At 35.4% G+C, this 17,111-nt stretch overlaps 2 protein-coding genes across 2 annotated transcripts; one reads left to right on the forward strand and one right to left on the reverse strand.

Annotated features, from left to right (window-relative positions):
• Positions 1-989: 989 nt before the first annotated feature.
• LOC129941732 (ras-related protein Rab-4A) lies at positions 990-11,425 on the reverse strand. The gene is made up of 4 exons (XM_056050437.1): positions 11,116-11,425; positions 10,870-10,950; positions 1,886-2,218; positions 990-1,818 (listed from the first exon to the last, which is right to left on the reverse strand). Exons 1-4 carry the CDS (start codon positions 11,129-11,131, stop codon positions 1,607-1,609), a joined length of 642 nt encoding a protein of 213 aa, XP_055906412.1. The 5' UTR covers positions 11,132-11,425; the 3' UTR covers positions 990-1,606.
• A 2,971-nt stretch (positions 11,426-14,396) lies between these two features.
• On the forward strand, positions 14,397-15,517 carry LOC129939150 (ATP synthase subunit s, mitochondrial). The gene is made up of 2 exons (XM_056047034.1): positions 14,397-14,555; positions 14,623-15,517. Exon 2 carries the CDS (start codon positions 14,699-14,701, stop codon positions 15,287-15,289), a length of 591 nt encoding a protein of 196 aa, XP_055903009.1. The 5' UTR covers positions 14,397-14,555; positions 14,623-14,698; the 3' UTR covers positions 15,290-15,517.
• The last annotated feature ends 1,594 nt before the right edge of the window (positions 15,518-17,111 follow it).

Raw genomic sequence — 17,111 nt, forward strand, 5'->3', positions numbered from 1 at the left:
CCATCATGATTTTTGCTATACAATTCATGAACGAAATTCCCCTGTTATTGCTTGGATCATATGTGTTGCCCTTTTTGGGCTTTCTTACTAAACCCAAACAAATCTGCTTACTTACGGCTGTGAAATATTTTGTAAGTTAGACTTCGAGAGTAAAAGGAAATTAACGGTTGCATTTAATAGCGCAATAAGATATATTCACGGGCTGCGACGTTACGATAGAGTTTCGCAGTATACATCCCAACTTCTTGGGATGTCGTTTGAGAATTTTATAAAATTCCGCACAATAACCTTGTTCTCTGACATACTTCTAACCCGCCAACCTGAGGATCTTTACAATGAATTAAAATTTTTCAACTCAAACAGATGTCGTGATCTAGTAATTCCGCGTTTTCATTGTCTAACATCTGAACGTCAGTTCTTTGTCAACTCAGTAAGAATTTGGAATTCATTGCCGAGAGAAATCAAAAGTATTAATAACACGAAACAAATGGGAAAGGAACTTAAACTTTACTTTAATAATGCATAGATTAAGTTAAATTCGCAAATTTGTAAAAATATGTAAAACTTGAATTTAAATCAATTATGTACGTAGCTACTATACATTTTACAAGCTACACTATAAATAAGATATTGTATCTTAAAGTGTAAGCTAATCAAGAAAATAAATAAATACTAAATACTAAATACTAAATCTACAAATTGATACACATTGGATCTTAGCGACTAGGATATCCAAAACCAGACATAAATGAAAGACAGAAGGACAGAGAAGAAAGAATAAACATCAGAAAGTTTACATTACAACAACTGATGTCAAGAATCAGATGATCCACTCATGCCTAATTTCGGTGATCAAAAGAAACATAGGATTTATCAGTGGCTAGGTCATTTAAATTAAACATAATGTTTCCAGACTAAACCCAAACTAACCCATTTAATTTTTACACGAATTATTGGACTTTTTTCTTCATGTTTTCAAAACAAAATGCTATATTTTCTGTTATAACGTCTTATTTGTTTTATTGTTCTAAAAATAACATTTTCTTTGTCAGGAAGAAATTAAGCTTTATTTACAAAAACAATAATTTATTCATACATTTCCCATGCAGAAAGTATTTTCTTTTTTGATCATACATTTTTGATTAGGTCCTAAAGATTATTTGGGTATTTAAAACATAAATTGCCCATAATAATTCTGAATTAAAAAATATTGAATTGTTTTTTTTTTTTTAATATTTTTAACAATTTACAAATTAAAGAGAGACTCAATATATTTTTAAACATAAAAACTGGCATCGTAACCAATTTAATTAAAAAAATCACATTTTTTTTTTTCTTAAATAAAATAAAAATCATTTTGTTGTTTAATAAATTCTACTATGTTGTGTCAAATAAAACGAAGGATTTAAGGAAATTGGAACTAAATTCATTCGATTTCGAATGATTTGATACAGGAAAATTATGTCAATAGCAAAATAATACAATTAGGAATGAATATTTTTTGTTTTAGGACAAAGACCATATTTCTTAAACATAGTTATAATTTATAATATTAAATGTAAAATTAGTTTTGCATTAAAAAAAACATATTAAATGCATACGCAACTTATAACCGACATCCACAATCTGGTCTATTAACACTTCGTTGTCTGTTTTCGAGATTTCTTAGAGCTGCTCCACCATATTGAATACCACTGCCAATGCGTTCGGGGTCCAATTCGCCGGTTTCTATTTTGGCCAAAATTGTTTTGGAGCACTTTAAAAAAGCTTCTTCGACATTTTCACCTGTTTTGGCGCTTGTCTCGAGGAAAATTAATTCTACAATTATGCAAAATGAAATATTTACAAATTTTTGTTTTTTGTTTTATTTATAAACTAAACAAACCATTTTCTTGTGCAAAGGAACTGGCTTCCAAGAATGTCACATCTCTAGCTTCTTCTAAATCCTTTTTGTTGCCCACCAATAATATGACAATATTTGGACTGGCCAAGGTGCGGGCGTCGTTAAGCCAATTTGTTAAAGCATTAAAGGAATCTCTGGAAGTTGTGTCATAGACCAATAGAGCGCCAGCTGCTCCTCTGTAATAGGAGCGTGTAACTGAACGAAAACGTTCTTGTCCAGCTGTATCCCATATTTGTAGTTTTACGGCTTTTCCTCCAACATTTACAATACGCGAACCAAATTCAACTCCAATAGTGTGGGAGCAGTCGTCCTTAACTGTTGCCAAAAAAAGTAGAAAAACAAAACAAAACTGATTAGAGAACAAATAGTTTATGTTTTAAAGATACCAATTAAGAGATCGAATCAATACTTCTACCTCAGTTTTTAACACTGAATTTAAATTTGTTAGTTTTACAAGTGCTGAAAAACTAGCTTTAACTTTTATGAAAGCATGAAAAATGAAAATACGGCTATTTTCGGAGACAGCCATGCCCTGTTGAGACTAATAATATGGTTCTAGTCCAATAATGTCGAAAAAAACTGTTGAGTCTGCACATTACCCTTCAGATCACTTTTATTTTAGTTACAGGTCATAGCAGCAATAAACAGACTGACGAATAGGATTGATAATAATGGGTCTTTCATGGCTTGTATGCGGAAAGGGTTAAGATTCTCTTTGGTGCTATAAAGGGCAATTTTTCTTACAGATATTTAAAACGATATGTTCTGCCCGCTATAATATTCTTTTATGCATATCCAGGCACGATATAGCCATGCTCATTGCAAAATGTACACGGAGAAAAGGTCTAGCAATGATTTTGTGCTCTTTTACTAAAAGCTGATGTTTTAAACTATTGGTTTCAAATCTATATTTCATAATAATTTTACTGAATTGGTTAAGTGATAAACTCTCTTACGACGGTATGTTTAAAAAGCTGAGCTGTTTCCAAACTTGTAAATTAAGAATTTATTTAATACACAAGCGATATACACATAGTCCAAAAAGTCTCCGTACAGCAGCTTTTTTTTGTGGATTCTGAGATTAAATATTTACTATATTAAAATCAGATTTTTGGAAATCACAATTTTTTTTAACTTGGTAAAAAGGTGATGTTCAAATGGTAGAAAGTGCATTCAAGAGGACACAAGCGTCCACAGGTTTTTCTTAAAACCAACCTCTGTCTATCAACTCCTACTCTCACCTCCCCGTGGTGAACATCGGGTGCCTAGTACCTCAACTGGAGATTGGGTTCCAACCTCAGTGGAAAGTTGTTGGCAGCAAACGAGAGAGGTGGGGAGAGGTGTTTCCACTAAGGCACCTCTCCTTATCCAGACGGCAGCGGAGGAATTCCCGAGATGGAATCAACGTTGGCGTCTACAGTTCCAGTAAGGTTGAACTACTTAGTGAACACCTTATAGGGCTTCTTCGACTTATTCGGAGCCCAGGCTTGTAAGGAGCGGTTTTATCCGGCTCCCCATCCTTGGAGTTATACTTAGGATCTGGCCCTCCAGGTTGGAGGTTGTGCGTCGGGGTGACTTCTTGGCCACGAAAAAAGCTTTCATAGTTGCGAAGCACCAACAAGCCTCGGATACGGACGGATTTACTGTTGACAACCAACGCAAACGAATAAAGGACAACGAACTTCGGATATGCACGTGGAATGTTAGGTCCCTTAACAGATCACGAGTGGCCGAAGAATTAGCGGAGGCCCTAGACTGCTATAAAGCAGACATCACCGCCATCCAGGAAATACGATGGGATGGGCCTGGCAAAAAGAAGTTGAAAAACTGCGATATTTACTATGGTGACTGCTACCACGAAAACCAACAGCTCTTATTTGGATGCGGCTTCGTCATTGGAGCCAGACTTAGGCAAGAAGTCTTGAGCTATAGGTGCATCAATGAGCGCCTCATGACCATACGCATCAAGGCTAATTTTGGCAACATTAGCCTGATATGCGCGCACGCCCCCACAGAAGAGAAAGACGACAACACCAAAGATATGTTCTTCGAGCTCCTAGACAAAACATATGAGCAGTGCCCTAGCTACGATATTAAAATAGTCCTGGGCGATTTTAATTCCAAGCTAGGAAGGGAAGACATCTTTGGTGGAATAATCGGGAAGAACAGCCTTCACGACAACACTTTCGACAATGGATTCAGGCTCATAGATTTTGCTGCGGGGCGAAACGTCATGGTAGCCAGTACGCGTTTTCCACACCTCAACATCCACAAAGGAACTTGGACTCCTCCAGATCAATCTACCGTCAACCAGATTGACCAAATTGCGATCGACGCTAAACACGCTTCCAGCATTATGGACCACTCGGACCACTACCTCGTTGTAGCCAAGGTAGCACTTCGGATTTCCAGACCCAAGGCAAAACAGGGAGGTACTGGGAGAAGATACAACGTCGAACGGCTACAATCGCCAGAGATCGCCAAATCCTTTTCCGACCGAGTTACAAGTAACCTCTCTGGAAGTTCTCTGCCGCCAACACAATGTATCGAAAACCAGTGGCAACAGTGCCAAGATGCAATCAGAGAAGCCGCCTCAGAAGAGGCGAGAGGAACGCCGACTTCTCAGAAGGAAAAAGAGAGGGCATGAGAAGCGTGCAGTCGAAGATGTTGAGGGGTATAAAAGCAGGAATGAGGTTCGAAAGTTTTATGAACAGGTGAAACGAAATTCACAGGTACAAAGTAAAAAGGTGAAGGTCAAAACTTACTTTTCCACTTTGGTTTGAATATTTGTTCCTAGTACCTTTTTTCAAAAAGAAAACACTAAAATTAGGCTGATGTACGGAGACTTTTTTGGACCATGCGTATAAGACTTACAGTGCACTTAGTTCTTAGTATTGTCGATGTCGATGGAAGACATAAAAGATTCTGCCAGGCTTAGTAATGTCTTATCGAAGGAACATTGTAATCCACCTTTTCTGAATAAACTTGATGGATTGTGGACAGCCTCTTCAGCTTCGTACTTGGAAGTACTGATCCACGAAACGCTTAGAACTCCAAACACTAATCTAGTTCATGTAAAACAAATGAAATTAAATCTCCAGTTTTGGATGTGGCATACTACCAGTAATGCTACAAAAACTGCAAGAAAAAAGTAATATGGCTGAACCCCATCTTCAAAGGATGCCAATCTATCGCAAACATATAATGGAGACATGGAAACAGGTTAAAGTAATTTTTATCCTGAAAGAGGGTACAAGTGGCCATGAATACGCGAAGGATTTTCAGCCAATTGGCTTGACCTCTTTTGCGCTTGAACCACTCGACTGCATCCTAGATACCCATATCAGGGACATTCTTAAAGAATGTCCGCTATAAGAATCTCAGCACGCATTTCGTAAAGGCAAGTCTACTGAGACGACTCTGCTTGAGATAGTGCATACCATTGAGACGACAATTAATTGTAAAAAATTTACTCTTGCTACCATCCTAAACGTAGGAAGTGCTTCCAATTATATCCTTACTGAATCGATTCACGAATCACTTACTCACTTTGGGGTAGAGGTTTTTATTTAAGAATGGCAAATTTCTATGCTAAGTGAAAGAAGGATTCAAGCTTCAGTAGATAACGCAATCTCTTCCAAACATGTGAGTAGGGGAATTCTCCAGGGCAGTGTTTTCTTCCGCTCTTATGGATTTTAGTTATGAATGAGATTCTCATAAGGTATAAACTATGGGTTGAAGGCGGTAGCTCATGCTGATAACTTGGTTCTACAGGTATCAGGAAAGTTCGTCACCGTGATTTGTGAAATCACGGAGACGGCTCTGAAAAAAGTTAGCCATTAGGCCACGAACAGTGGACTAGGTGTTAATCAGAGCAAAACTGAACTGATACTCTTTAGGACTAAAACTAAAATACCTGCCTTCACCCTAACATGACAGTCAAATCCTGTCTTAACATCGTAGAACTTGCACTGCCTTTTAAGCATATACAAAAACTATTGGTAAAAAGTAAGGGTCTTCAATCGAAGATGATTTTGTGGACGTACACAGTCATTCCTATTTTGTCTCATGGATCGATTGTTTGCTTGCGCTTAGCACGAAATACAATATCGAGAAACTAAAAAGGTTTAAAGAATAGCTAGTGTCCGCTCAACATGGGCCCTTGGATCCTGTCCAAGAGATTCCTTAAATGTTATTCTGCACCTCCTGCACCAGCAGAACAAACATTAAATATTTAGTATCGTGCTGTTGGGCACCGACTACTGCACCCCTGCCTTGAAATTTAGGCATATTACCTGCCAACAGGATTGGGGGAATGGCATGATTACGAAGACTTCGATACTAATATCTACATACATATATTGACGGGTCAAAGATAGAGTGTGGAGTTGGGTCGGGAATATTCTCTGTCTCGAAGAAAAATATTTATTAGAAACCACGAACTTATATTGTTACAAAATACAACGAGCCTTCATTTAGTAATTTAGATGAATTATTAAAAAAATATAATAAAGGTGATGAAAAAGAAAGGGCAATAGCGTTTAGAGCAATCCTAGGAATCAGATGAAGAAGGCGAGACTGATCTATTTTATGCTGGCGGAGATGAACAAAATGATCCAGATTTTTTGCCAAATGTTGAATTCGATTGCTATAATTTTCTTTTAATATTCTGTATAAATCGTTCTTTGAATAAATTTATTCCTCATCGGATTATAGGGACATCGATGAAACTGCGGCAGAGATTTTGGGACCAATTGAAAGTTTGCCTGAACCTGATGAAGTTGAAAGTGATATTGATCAAGAATCAATGACGCCAGTTTAAAATGACGTATGTTTTCTTGCTGATAATGGTCGAAAATGGATGAAAGATTCGGAGACAGCAGCTCTGTCTCATGTTCAAGGAAGCAATGTTTTCAAGCCTGGTGAAGCTGTTGGACCTACGATTATCCAAATTTTGAATTGAATTTTTAACATGGATATGAAAAACGAAATCATTAAACGGACAAACGAAAAGGCGAATGATATCTACGAAAAATTAAATGCAAAGCGAACAAAGCAACGTTTTTGGAAGCCTTTAAATTTGAATGAATTGTAAGCATACTTTGGGGTTTTGCTTTACATTGGAGCAATGAAATATGGTCATCGCCGTCTACGTACACTTTGGGATCCAATACATGGCCATACAATTCTTCGCGCTGTGATGTCATTTAAACATTTTGAGGAGTTGAATTTATTTTTGCGATTCGGTGATTCAATTGGCCCTCGAGGACAGTCAGCCGCAAAAAAATAACATTCTCCAACCCGCTGAATTCCTTTTGAAAGAATTAAATCAAACCTTGACATCAAATTACATTCCATCCAAAAATCTGACCATTGACGAGCAATTGAAATCCTTTTGTGGCGCTGTAAGTTTCGTCAATATACATATGACAAGCAAACCTGCTAAGTGGATACGATGTTGTGATGTCATTGATGCCGAGATATTTTCACACCAGAAGGAATCTTTCAGTGGATAACTTTTTTACTTCTGTAAATTTGGCACTAAAGTTATTGGACAAAAAAATTACTCTTCTTGGAACTATTCGCAAAAACAAACGCGACATTCCCAAACCATTTGTTGTCAAGGAACTCCTAAATGAGTATGATATACCAATCAAAATAAACAACTAAAAACCGTCCACTTTATTCTTCACTTTTTGGAGTTTCGGAGAGAATGGCATTGGTTTCAAATGTTCCAAAACCCAGGAAACAAGTTGTGCTGCTTTCAACACAGCACATTGTTGAAAATGCAGTTTTCTGACCTCAAAATAAACCTCTCATGATATTGGACTATAACAGAACAAAAGGAGGAATCGACGTATTTGACCAAATGGTATCTATAGTATATACTCATGTTCTCGTCAAACAAATCGGTGGCCCACGGTTGTTTTTTACAATTTGTTGGATGTTTCAGCTTTTGCCACAGTTATTATTTTTCGCCATTTTAACCCTCCTTCAAAAAATATAAAGGTATTTAGAAACGAAAAGCTTATCCAACTTCAATGAAAAAAAAGTTATCCAAAGTTAGTCTTGATGCTCTTCGCGCTATGGGAAGACAATTGCAGGTTTTTCTTTCACTTGACGAGAAGCTTCCACGAAAACAGGTATTTTTTATTAAAAAAAAAAAAACAAAATGTTTCTAAAAAGCTTTATATTTTCAGGCCAGATGCACCTTTGTCCGAGAGCAGACGACAGGAAATCCAGAATAACTTGCGATGTTTGTGAAAACACACATTTGTCATATCTTCTTAGCTTGGATTAAGTCATACCTTGAAAACAGATCCTACGAGGTAAAATTTAGAAATTGTCATTCTGAACCTTTCGTTGCTCAATCTGGTGTTCCCCAGGGAAGCCATCTTGGCCCTTTTCTGTTCATCCTGTCTATTAACGATGTATCGTCATGTCTACGCTCAAGTGAACTTCTTATTTTTGCTGACGATATGAAGATTTTCAAAATAATAAAGTCAAACCATGATCGTATTCTTTTACAAGCCGACATTGATAGTTTCACATTTTGGTGTGGGAAAAATAGCCTTTTACTCAACCCTTTAAAATGCCAGACTATAACTTTCACTAAAAAACTAATCAGTAACGTATTTGACTACTGTATATCACAGCAAAAACTCTGTCGTGTCTCCACATTTAAAGATTTAGGTGTACATTTCTGTTCCAACTTAGAGTTTACACATCACATTAATGTTATTGTTAATAAAGCAAGTTCTATGCTTGGTTTTATAAAACGCTGGGCAAAGGAGTTCAATGATCCCTATGTTACCCTTTCTTTGTATAATTGCCATGTTCGTCCTCATCTTGAATATGCTTCGCAGGTATGGACTCCCTATTACGAAATTCATAGAAAACGTATTGAATCAATTCAACATAATTTCATTCGCTTTGCTCTAAAAGGTCTTCCTTGGGAAGATCCCTATGATCTGCCTCCCTATGAACATCGTATTCTACTTCTTCAAATGCAATCTCTCCATCAAAGGCGTGTTAATAATGACTTAGTATTTTTTCATCAACTCATTAATGGTGAAATTGATGCACCTTATTTGCTATCTTGTGTACATTTCAATTACCGGGGCGGAACTCATCACCTGCGCACATTTGATTTTATACATATTGACTTCCATAGAACTAATTATGGGAAGAATGAAGCTTTAAGTCGAATGAGCATTTTATATAGCTTAAACTGTTCATCGATAGATTTAAATTTAAATAAGGTCGGATTAAAGTCATTGTTTAGAACCAGTGCTCCACTATCATAATTTTTTGTTCTGTAATAGTTAAATGCTAATTTTGTTTTGTATTTTGTGCGTGTGTTAGGCTATATTTGTATTATTTTTTACTAACAACTAACACATGCACTTATGATGAGCCTCTGATCGTAGTTTGACGCTTGCTATAAGCTTACTACTTTCTGAAATTCTGAAGTGTAAAAAAAAAAAAAAAAAAAAAAAATATCCACATCAATATGACTAAATGCCAGCCAGAACTTCCATCTATACGAGAATAATATTACGCACCGAAATGTTAATTATATTTATTATTAATTCATGAAAAATAAAATAAGCATTAAAAAAATGTATTTATTTTACATTTTGATCATTGGGGTGTAACACACCCCAGGCAAGTGTGGACGACCTTTTTTTACACTAAATTTTCAAAAAATCAAGTTGAAGCTCTTTGAAGAGAATTTTGTTCACTGATTTCTTATTCCAAGTGGATTTTCAAAAAAGTTACAAGCATTTAAAAGTCGTCTGGGGTGTATTGCCCTCCAGGATGTAAACTAGGGTTAAGAATATGATTTAGGCTTGAAAGGCATTTGTTATTTTTACATATATTTTAAATATAACGTATTATTTATTGTTATGAACAAATTTAATTTTTCTTTTGTTTCGATTACTTCCACTGAATACCTAAAAAAGTAGAGCAAAGCATCAAAATATAAGTGACTCTCGTCCATGTTTTTATGGGTATATTCTCTAACACATATTTGAATAAGCTATCGTTTATTTTCTTTCGTTTTGGATGTTACGTGAAGCAAATCTTTCGAACAGACGAAAACGATTGTTCGCGTGTGCGATACAGAATGTCACCCCAGTCACTGCAATATGTACCAGACATTGGCCGATAGGAGAGCATGCAGCAAAGCTGGGTATTCCTGCCCTGGCCAGTTCTAGAGTGTTAAACTTCGGAAGGGCATTGATTAAAGATCTTGATGAACTTTCCGAAATCGAAATCAAAGACCTAATTTCCTTCTGAATGAGACGAAATATATCTAGTATCGCTAAGTTTGTCAATATAAATCCGTAATAATATTACAACATATGGTCCAATGAGTTTATGGTACCAAATCGGTGTTTCCAGCGTTAATTGAGCCGCACAGCAAAGGCTGCTTGTGACCACTATTTCTACTTACATACCTATCTATCTATTGCTTGGGGATATTATTTGTAGGATAGAAAAAAAAACTAATTTTGTCGACTTGTGTTATTACCAAAAATTAAGTTTTTTTCCTATTATGTTGGTCATACCTATATCATAGCTGTATCTTAGATATTAACGGGTAAAAATGTTTTGCAATAGTCATCTTTTAACTTCTAATCGAGAAGGGTGAAAGAACCATTTTCCAAAACTAGCTAGAAACATAAAACATACGAATTTTAAATGTGACCTTTTTAAGACATCATTAAACTGGTTTACTTAATTATTGATTCTAGTGTGTCAATTCCTGCTTGACTAGCAACACCTACGACTACGAAATTATTGCTTTTACACAAATCTTCATGTAAAACTTTCATTGAGTATTCCCGTTTATTTGTACAAAAAAAAGTGCCAACAAATTATTACGTTTTCATTTTGCCCCATTAGAGGTTTTGTTCAAAACTACCCTCACCCTTATCTCATCTTAAGATCGCACTCACATTTGGCTTCGGTGAAATGATGCAGCAGGCAACTTTTTCCACTCGCAGCATTCCCTATGATTAAGAACTTAAATAAATAATCTGAAAATAGAATAAATTATAAAAATGTAGTCAGGTAGGTAACTATGTATATTAAAATTGATTTAATAAAATTAATTAATGCATGTAGTTAGGCACATATTATGTCTTTGGAAAAGGTAGACATATATTTTGTGGAATGAAAATGAAAACCCAAATAAACCTTACCGTATGTTTCCGACATGTTTCTTTTCTAGTTTTTCTTTTTAGTTTTCTTTTGTTTTATTTTATTTTTTCGTGAAATTTTCTTTTTCAATATCAGCAGCGTGGCGAATTGTAACTTTAATTTTGATATTATTAATTACCATAACAATGTTTAATTTTAAAATGATTTTATTTTCGATAAATGAAAGTCTCTTTTTTCCTTATGATAAGTTAAATTAGTCTTGTGTAAATAAAAATATAGAATTATAAACAAAATACTTCGACTCGATATGAGATGTCCCGTGTTCTTTAAAAATGTTCTTTGTGTTCTTTCAATTTTTCTTTTTTCGTTTTGTTTTGAATGACGTTTGTCTATTATTCTTTTATGACATTTTGGTTCATTGGTTTCTTCTTTGATGTTTTCTTTTGTTTTACATTCAGAGATGTTAATAAGATTTAGAGGGTGTTCCTAAATAAAGGTCAATTAACTGGGTCATTCATTTGTTGGTTTGGAAAGAGAACATTTTAATTCATAATAAAAGTTTTTTTTTTTTGTTACAAAGTAACTGTTGATAGTTTATTAAATGAAAAAATAACACAAATGTTTAAATTTAAGTTAAAACAATTTTTAAGAAAAAACATGTCAAAGATTTTGAAAAAAGGTGTTGTAATATCTTGGAATTTCGTTTTTATTAACAAGGTCCAACAGATCTTTTTTTTTGGCAAGCCCAGGTCTCTTGCTATAGGCTTTTTGAAGATATACTTCATCGATTTATAACAACGACTTCCTGGAATTAAGAATGAAGGGCTAGCATACACTTGTTTTATTGTTATCCAACACAATTATTGGAATAAAAGCTGACATCTGCATCCTGCATTGATATTTTTTTGCAAATACTTTAGAACACATTACGTGCCATTAACACCTCAATGAGCATTGAATTAGCTTACACAAAGTGAATTATTATCGAGAAGCTCATCTTCACAGAGACTTATCCTCCTGGTATTTACATCACAGCTTGTAAATTATAAGCCGCTATTACTCCGTTGAAGTTAGGTTTATCTTTATCCAGCTTCTTTTGTTCCCTCGAAACTACCTTTTCAGATTGAGAGATGTTAAACGATTCCGCAAATAATTTTTAAAATATGGCATAGCTTCCATAGATCTGATTTTTCGACTGATAATTTTATACATAATCTTTATGTGTATATCCGCTTGGAACGACTCCCATCAACAAAACCGTCCGAGTTGAATTTTTTATAATGGCTTCCAATTTTGGAAAATTATGATGATTCCGAATCCTGATTCTGATGGTTGGACGTTACTACATTAAGTACTACTACGACAAAAGCGGTGATCGAGAAAAAGGCTACCAAAGCTCTCGCCGAAGACAGAATTCTTCAGAGGAGAACACGAAACACTGAACGGACAATTCGACTCCTACCCAACAAAGATCCGAACTCCTTAACGGCAAGGGATAAGATAGTGCTCGAAAACGCTGTACGCAACCTTAAGACACTGACAGCAAAAACAAAAATATAGGGACTAAGAACCTGATGAAGGGGAAGGAGATGGTGGGCCATGTGCGTCCCCTGGACACTGACTCAGTGACAAAAACGTCCAAGAGAACAAGGCAGGATGACACACTTTCGACTTAAATACTACTATACGCTTTTCATATTCATTTCCAGGAGCATAGAGCTTTCCTGATATATTTGATGCAGGGACTGAAATTACACCCGTCCGTGTATTTTCTTATGGGAACAACATTTCAGTTACCTATTGTCGTAAGTACATTAAAAATAACATATACGACATTTATTTACCCAACGAAGGTTTAACCAAACACTGAACGGACAATTCGACTCCTACCCAACAAAGATCCGAACTCCTTAACGGCAAGGGATAAGATAGTGCTCGAAAACGCTGTACGCAACCTTAAGACACTGACAGCAAAAACAAAAATATAGGGACTAAGAACCTGATGAAGGGGAAGGAGATGGTGGGCCATGTGCGTCCCCTGGACACTGACTCAGTGACAAAAACGTCCAAGAGAACAAGGCAGGATGACACACTTTCGACTTAAATACTACTATACGCTTTTCATATTCATTTCCAGGAGCATAGAGCTTTCCTGATATATTTGATGCAGGGACTGAAATTACACCCGTCCGTGTATTTTCTTATGGGAACAACATTTCAGTTACCTATTGTCGTAAGTGCATTAAAAATAACATATACGACATTTATTTACCCAACGAAGGTTTAACCAGATTTTGTATGAAAAAATCTCATTACATTACACTTATGACAAGTAACTACTGGAACCCCAGATATCTTGAACATACAACGAAATGCAAGGTGATCATCTCATGTATCGAAAAACAGATTCCACAGGTAGTAAGAGAAAAAGTTGAATAGAAAAACTGCATTTAAATTTCAAAACCTAAATGGTGTTAAATCGCATGATCTAGGTAGTCAATTGGAAATTACACGACCAGGACGTTTTTAACGCAGCAAGGCTATAAATGGCCCTGGTATTTAGCATATTACTGCGTCTTGTTGTAACCACTATACAAAAATCAAGACCTTCAATCACCGCCGTTCAAAAACAAAATCATTTTTCATTTCACCAAATAACTTATCTGTTACACTTGCAGTTGCAAAATTTTCAACTGACCGGGACTCTTAAATATCCTGACAATTTCTGTGATAAGCAATCACTTAGTCAATCGTTACATTTCAACCACCACTATATGTATAGCAAGTTTTAAATAATTTTAAAATCGAATTAATTGTTTCATTGTTGTGAAATAACAGCTGAGTTTGGCAAAGGTTTCAAAGGCCAGTGCTACTTATTTGACACCACAAAATTAATTACTCTATTTTATAAGTTTATAGTCTAAGAAATGAAATAATAAATATTTTGCATACCTACTTTTAATTTTATCATGGCTACAAACGAATAGTTTTTCATATTTCAAATAATATACAAAATAACAAGTGAAGGTGCCATTTGACATCTACACATTGACGAAGTGAAGCCGGAAAATTCCGCTGATTATGAGTACTTTTACTTTATCTCAATGCATGATACCTTGATGTTCCAATCGAGAAAAAAAAAAAACAAGTATAATGTTAAAAATAGATTAATTCTCAACCGTGTTCCATTGGACACAAAATCCTCGAGTTAGCAAGTAACATGTAGCAAATATCCGCGCATGTAATCTCTAAATTATGTAGTACCCATAAATTATGAGAACAACCAAACAGTAGTTGCATGATTTGAAAATTAGGCCCATGGTTTCTTGTCATTTGGATATTTCGACCGGCAGCTGATCCCAGACTCCCAGAGACAACAAAAGGAAAAATAGCTAAAATTGTGCAAGAATGAAGCCAGACGAAATTAAATTCATCTTAATTTGAACATAAATAGAATCTTCATTGAAAATATTATCTCCAGGTATTGTAAAACTTTTTATATATTAAGACATCCATTAACGCCATCTAATTTCACTCCTTTATTCTAGAACTTAGGTTAAAAAAAAACCTTTTTAAACTTTTTATTAACATTACCGGCAAAGCTAAGTTCTTCCACAGGGGAAAATGATTTCCTTAAAAGTTACTAATTTACTTCAAAGTGTCTTAAAACAACACAACAGCCTCAAGTCTCGAGACCTATGGGCATATGTTGCAATAGCTTTTAACAAAGTCGATCAAGAACGTTTGAAATTGGTCGGCCCGGATCGAATGTGTGCCGAATGGGTGCTTAAGAACGGTGGAGCTGTTTCATTCGTCCAGGCTCCCGGTCGACTCCTTCAAGACTACAACCTCCTACCACCTCCTTCCACCCGTGTTCAAATAAAAGAAATCGATGCAACTGATTCTTCTATCATGAAATTAGGTATGGAACACTTGAAGTCATGTCAACACATCGACCGAGTCATTCTGAATCGTTGTAAGCACTTGGAAAGTGATGGATTGTCAGGATTGACCCACATCAAAAACACTCTGAAGCACTTACAAATTTCATCATGCTATAACATCGACGATCAAGGTTTGATGGTTTTAAAGGAATTGACTCAGTTGAAGAATCTCTTGATGTTCGATTTACCAGCGGTCAAAGATTTGGATAAGGTCATCAATGAAATTAAGCCTAATTTAAAAGATTGCACCATCAAAACGAAAGAGGAATAAAAGAAATTCCAATTTTTTGTATGTACATATATGGGAACGAACGAATATAAATAATTGTGTTTGGAATTAAAAACAATTTTGCACACGAAATTAACGATACTAATTTCGTCATGCACTTCGTTGGTCACTTGAAAAATTGAGGAGTGATATAGTTCTTCGTTAGACATAGAAAGAACAAATAAGATAAACAGATTTAAAACGAACGAATAAATTTACCAAGTATTAAAATGTGTTTTATTTCAATTGGAAACGTCGTTGAATTCGAAGCCATATCTACTAGGTGACTCTTGATTTGTCAATAATATTTTAACAAATGCTCCTTGGGTTAATATCTTTGAACGGTAATAACCTTTGTTGATTCTTCTACTCTATACGTGTATGTAAATAAAAGCCTACTTTGGTGTACCTCGACACATTTCAACTAATTGTAGAAACTTCGTTTTAGCCTTTTTTTCTAGAAGAAATAATAAAACGGTACTGCAATTTATGCAATAGTCCTCCATGAAATTCTATGCTGCTATTTGCTTCTCTTAATTTTATGTTTTATTAACAGATACTTAAAAGTAACCTCGTAAAATTACAATTTTATATAAAGCCTAGCTGAGGGCTTTTAACTCTGAAGCTTAAAAAAAAATCAAATTTATTACGTTATGAATTCATTTACCAGTTCGATATTTTTTGAATTTGGAGTTTTGAGGATTTCATATACATATGTATATTTGAGTGTTTGGATATAGAGTTTAATTGATTTGTTTGTTTCTACAGTTTTTTTTTAATAAATGTTCTATGTATATTAAGTGTTACTTAGCAGGAGGAGCATGCAGCAGGGGTTTATTTGTTAAAATAATATTCGTGTATAATTGAAGTGTGTCCAATCCTTAGCCGATTTAAATTTGTTATCTTTGTTTTTAGGGCGTTGGGATATCGAGATCAAGAGTATAGATCTGTCAACATTGATTTCCTTGTATTAGTAATGGACTTGGCTCCAATCGTTTAACTGTTTGGTTTTAAATGAGTTTCGTATGGAGTTAGTTAGGTCATGTTTAATAAAAATGTTAAAGTTTTATACGGGTTCATCTATAGTTAACCAGGCAACACGCCTGCTGCTCGCGACCTCTACGAGCAGAAGAAGAGAGAGGAACACGGGCTTCTTAGATGGAAAAAAGAGAGCATGAGAAACACGCGATCGAGGACATAGAGGGATGTCACACCAGGAATGAGGTTCGTAAATTTTACCAAAATGTATGAAACATCTCCCAAGGGACCAACCACGAACAAAAGTCTGTAAAGACGATCAGGGAAACATTGTAGTTGAACCGCAGTCTATGTTGAGAAATATGGAAAGACCAAGCCTCCAAATTATATAACGGCGATGACGAACCGACTTCCGGTGAAAGGTAAATAGAACCACTCAACCACTCAACGCAGATCAACAAATCCGCCTACCCGACCTTGACGAAGTAAAGATAAATATAACTAAACTGAAGTCAAACAAAGTTGCTGAAGCGGACGGCATCGCTTCCGAACTATTTAAAGCAGCAGGCGATGACATGGTAGGGAGCATGCACCATCTCATCTGCACCCAAAAAAATCGGTTGTAGAAATGATGAAAACCGAGGTTGTTTTGATTGCATTCGTTGTTATAATCGACCCGACAACCAATGTTGTCAATTTGACTAAGACATGGTTGTGAAATTAATCACCAAATTGTAAAAATCACAACGCCTGCTGTAGAAATGAAAACCAGACAAAATAAGAAAACAACAACATTTGCTGCAGAATCTACTACAATATTGTAGAAAATACAAGTTTCATTGTGACT

This window comes from Eupeodes corollae, chromosome 1 (assembly GCF_945859685.1).
Source record: "Eupeodes corollae chromosome 1, idEupCoro1.1, whole genome shotgun sequence".
NCBI lineage: Eukaryota > Metazoa > Arthropoda > Insecta > Diptera > Syrphidae > Eupeodes > Eupeodes corollae.

Excerpts from the sequence above, each read along its gene's own strand:
- LOC129941732 (XM_056050437.1), bottom strand. Across the intron at positions 2,219-10,869 it reads TCATTTCACCGAAGCCAAAT|TTAAGGACGACTGCTCCCAC; the intron begins GTGAGTGCGATC and ends TTTTGGCAACAG. Across the intron at positions 1,819-1,885 it reads TTCCTTTGCACAAGAAAATG|AATTAATTTTCCTCGAGACA; the intron begins GTTTGTTTAGTT and ends GCATAATTGTAG.
- LOC129939150 (XM_056047034.1), top strand. The coding sequence starts at position 14,699 with ATGATTTCCTTAAAAGTTACTAATTTACTTCAAAGTGTCTTAAAACAA.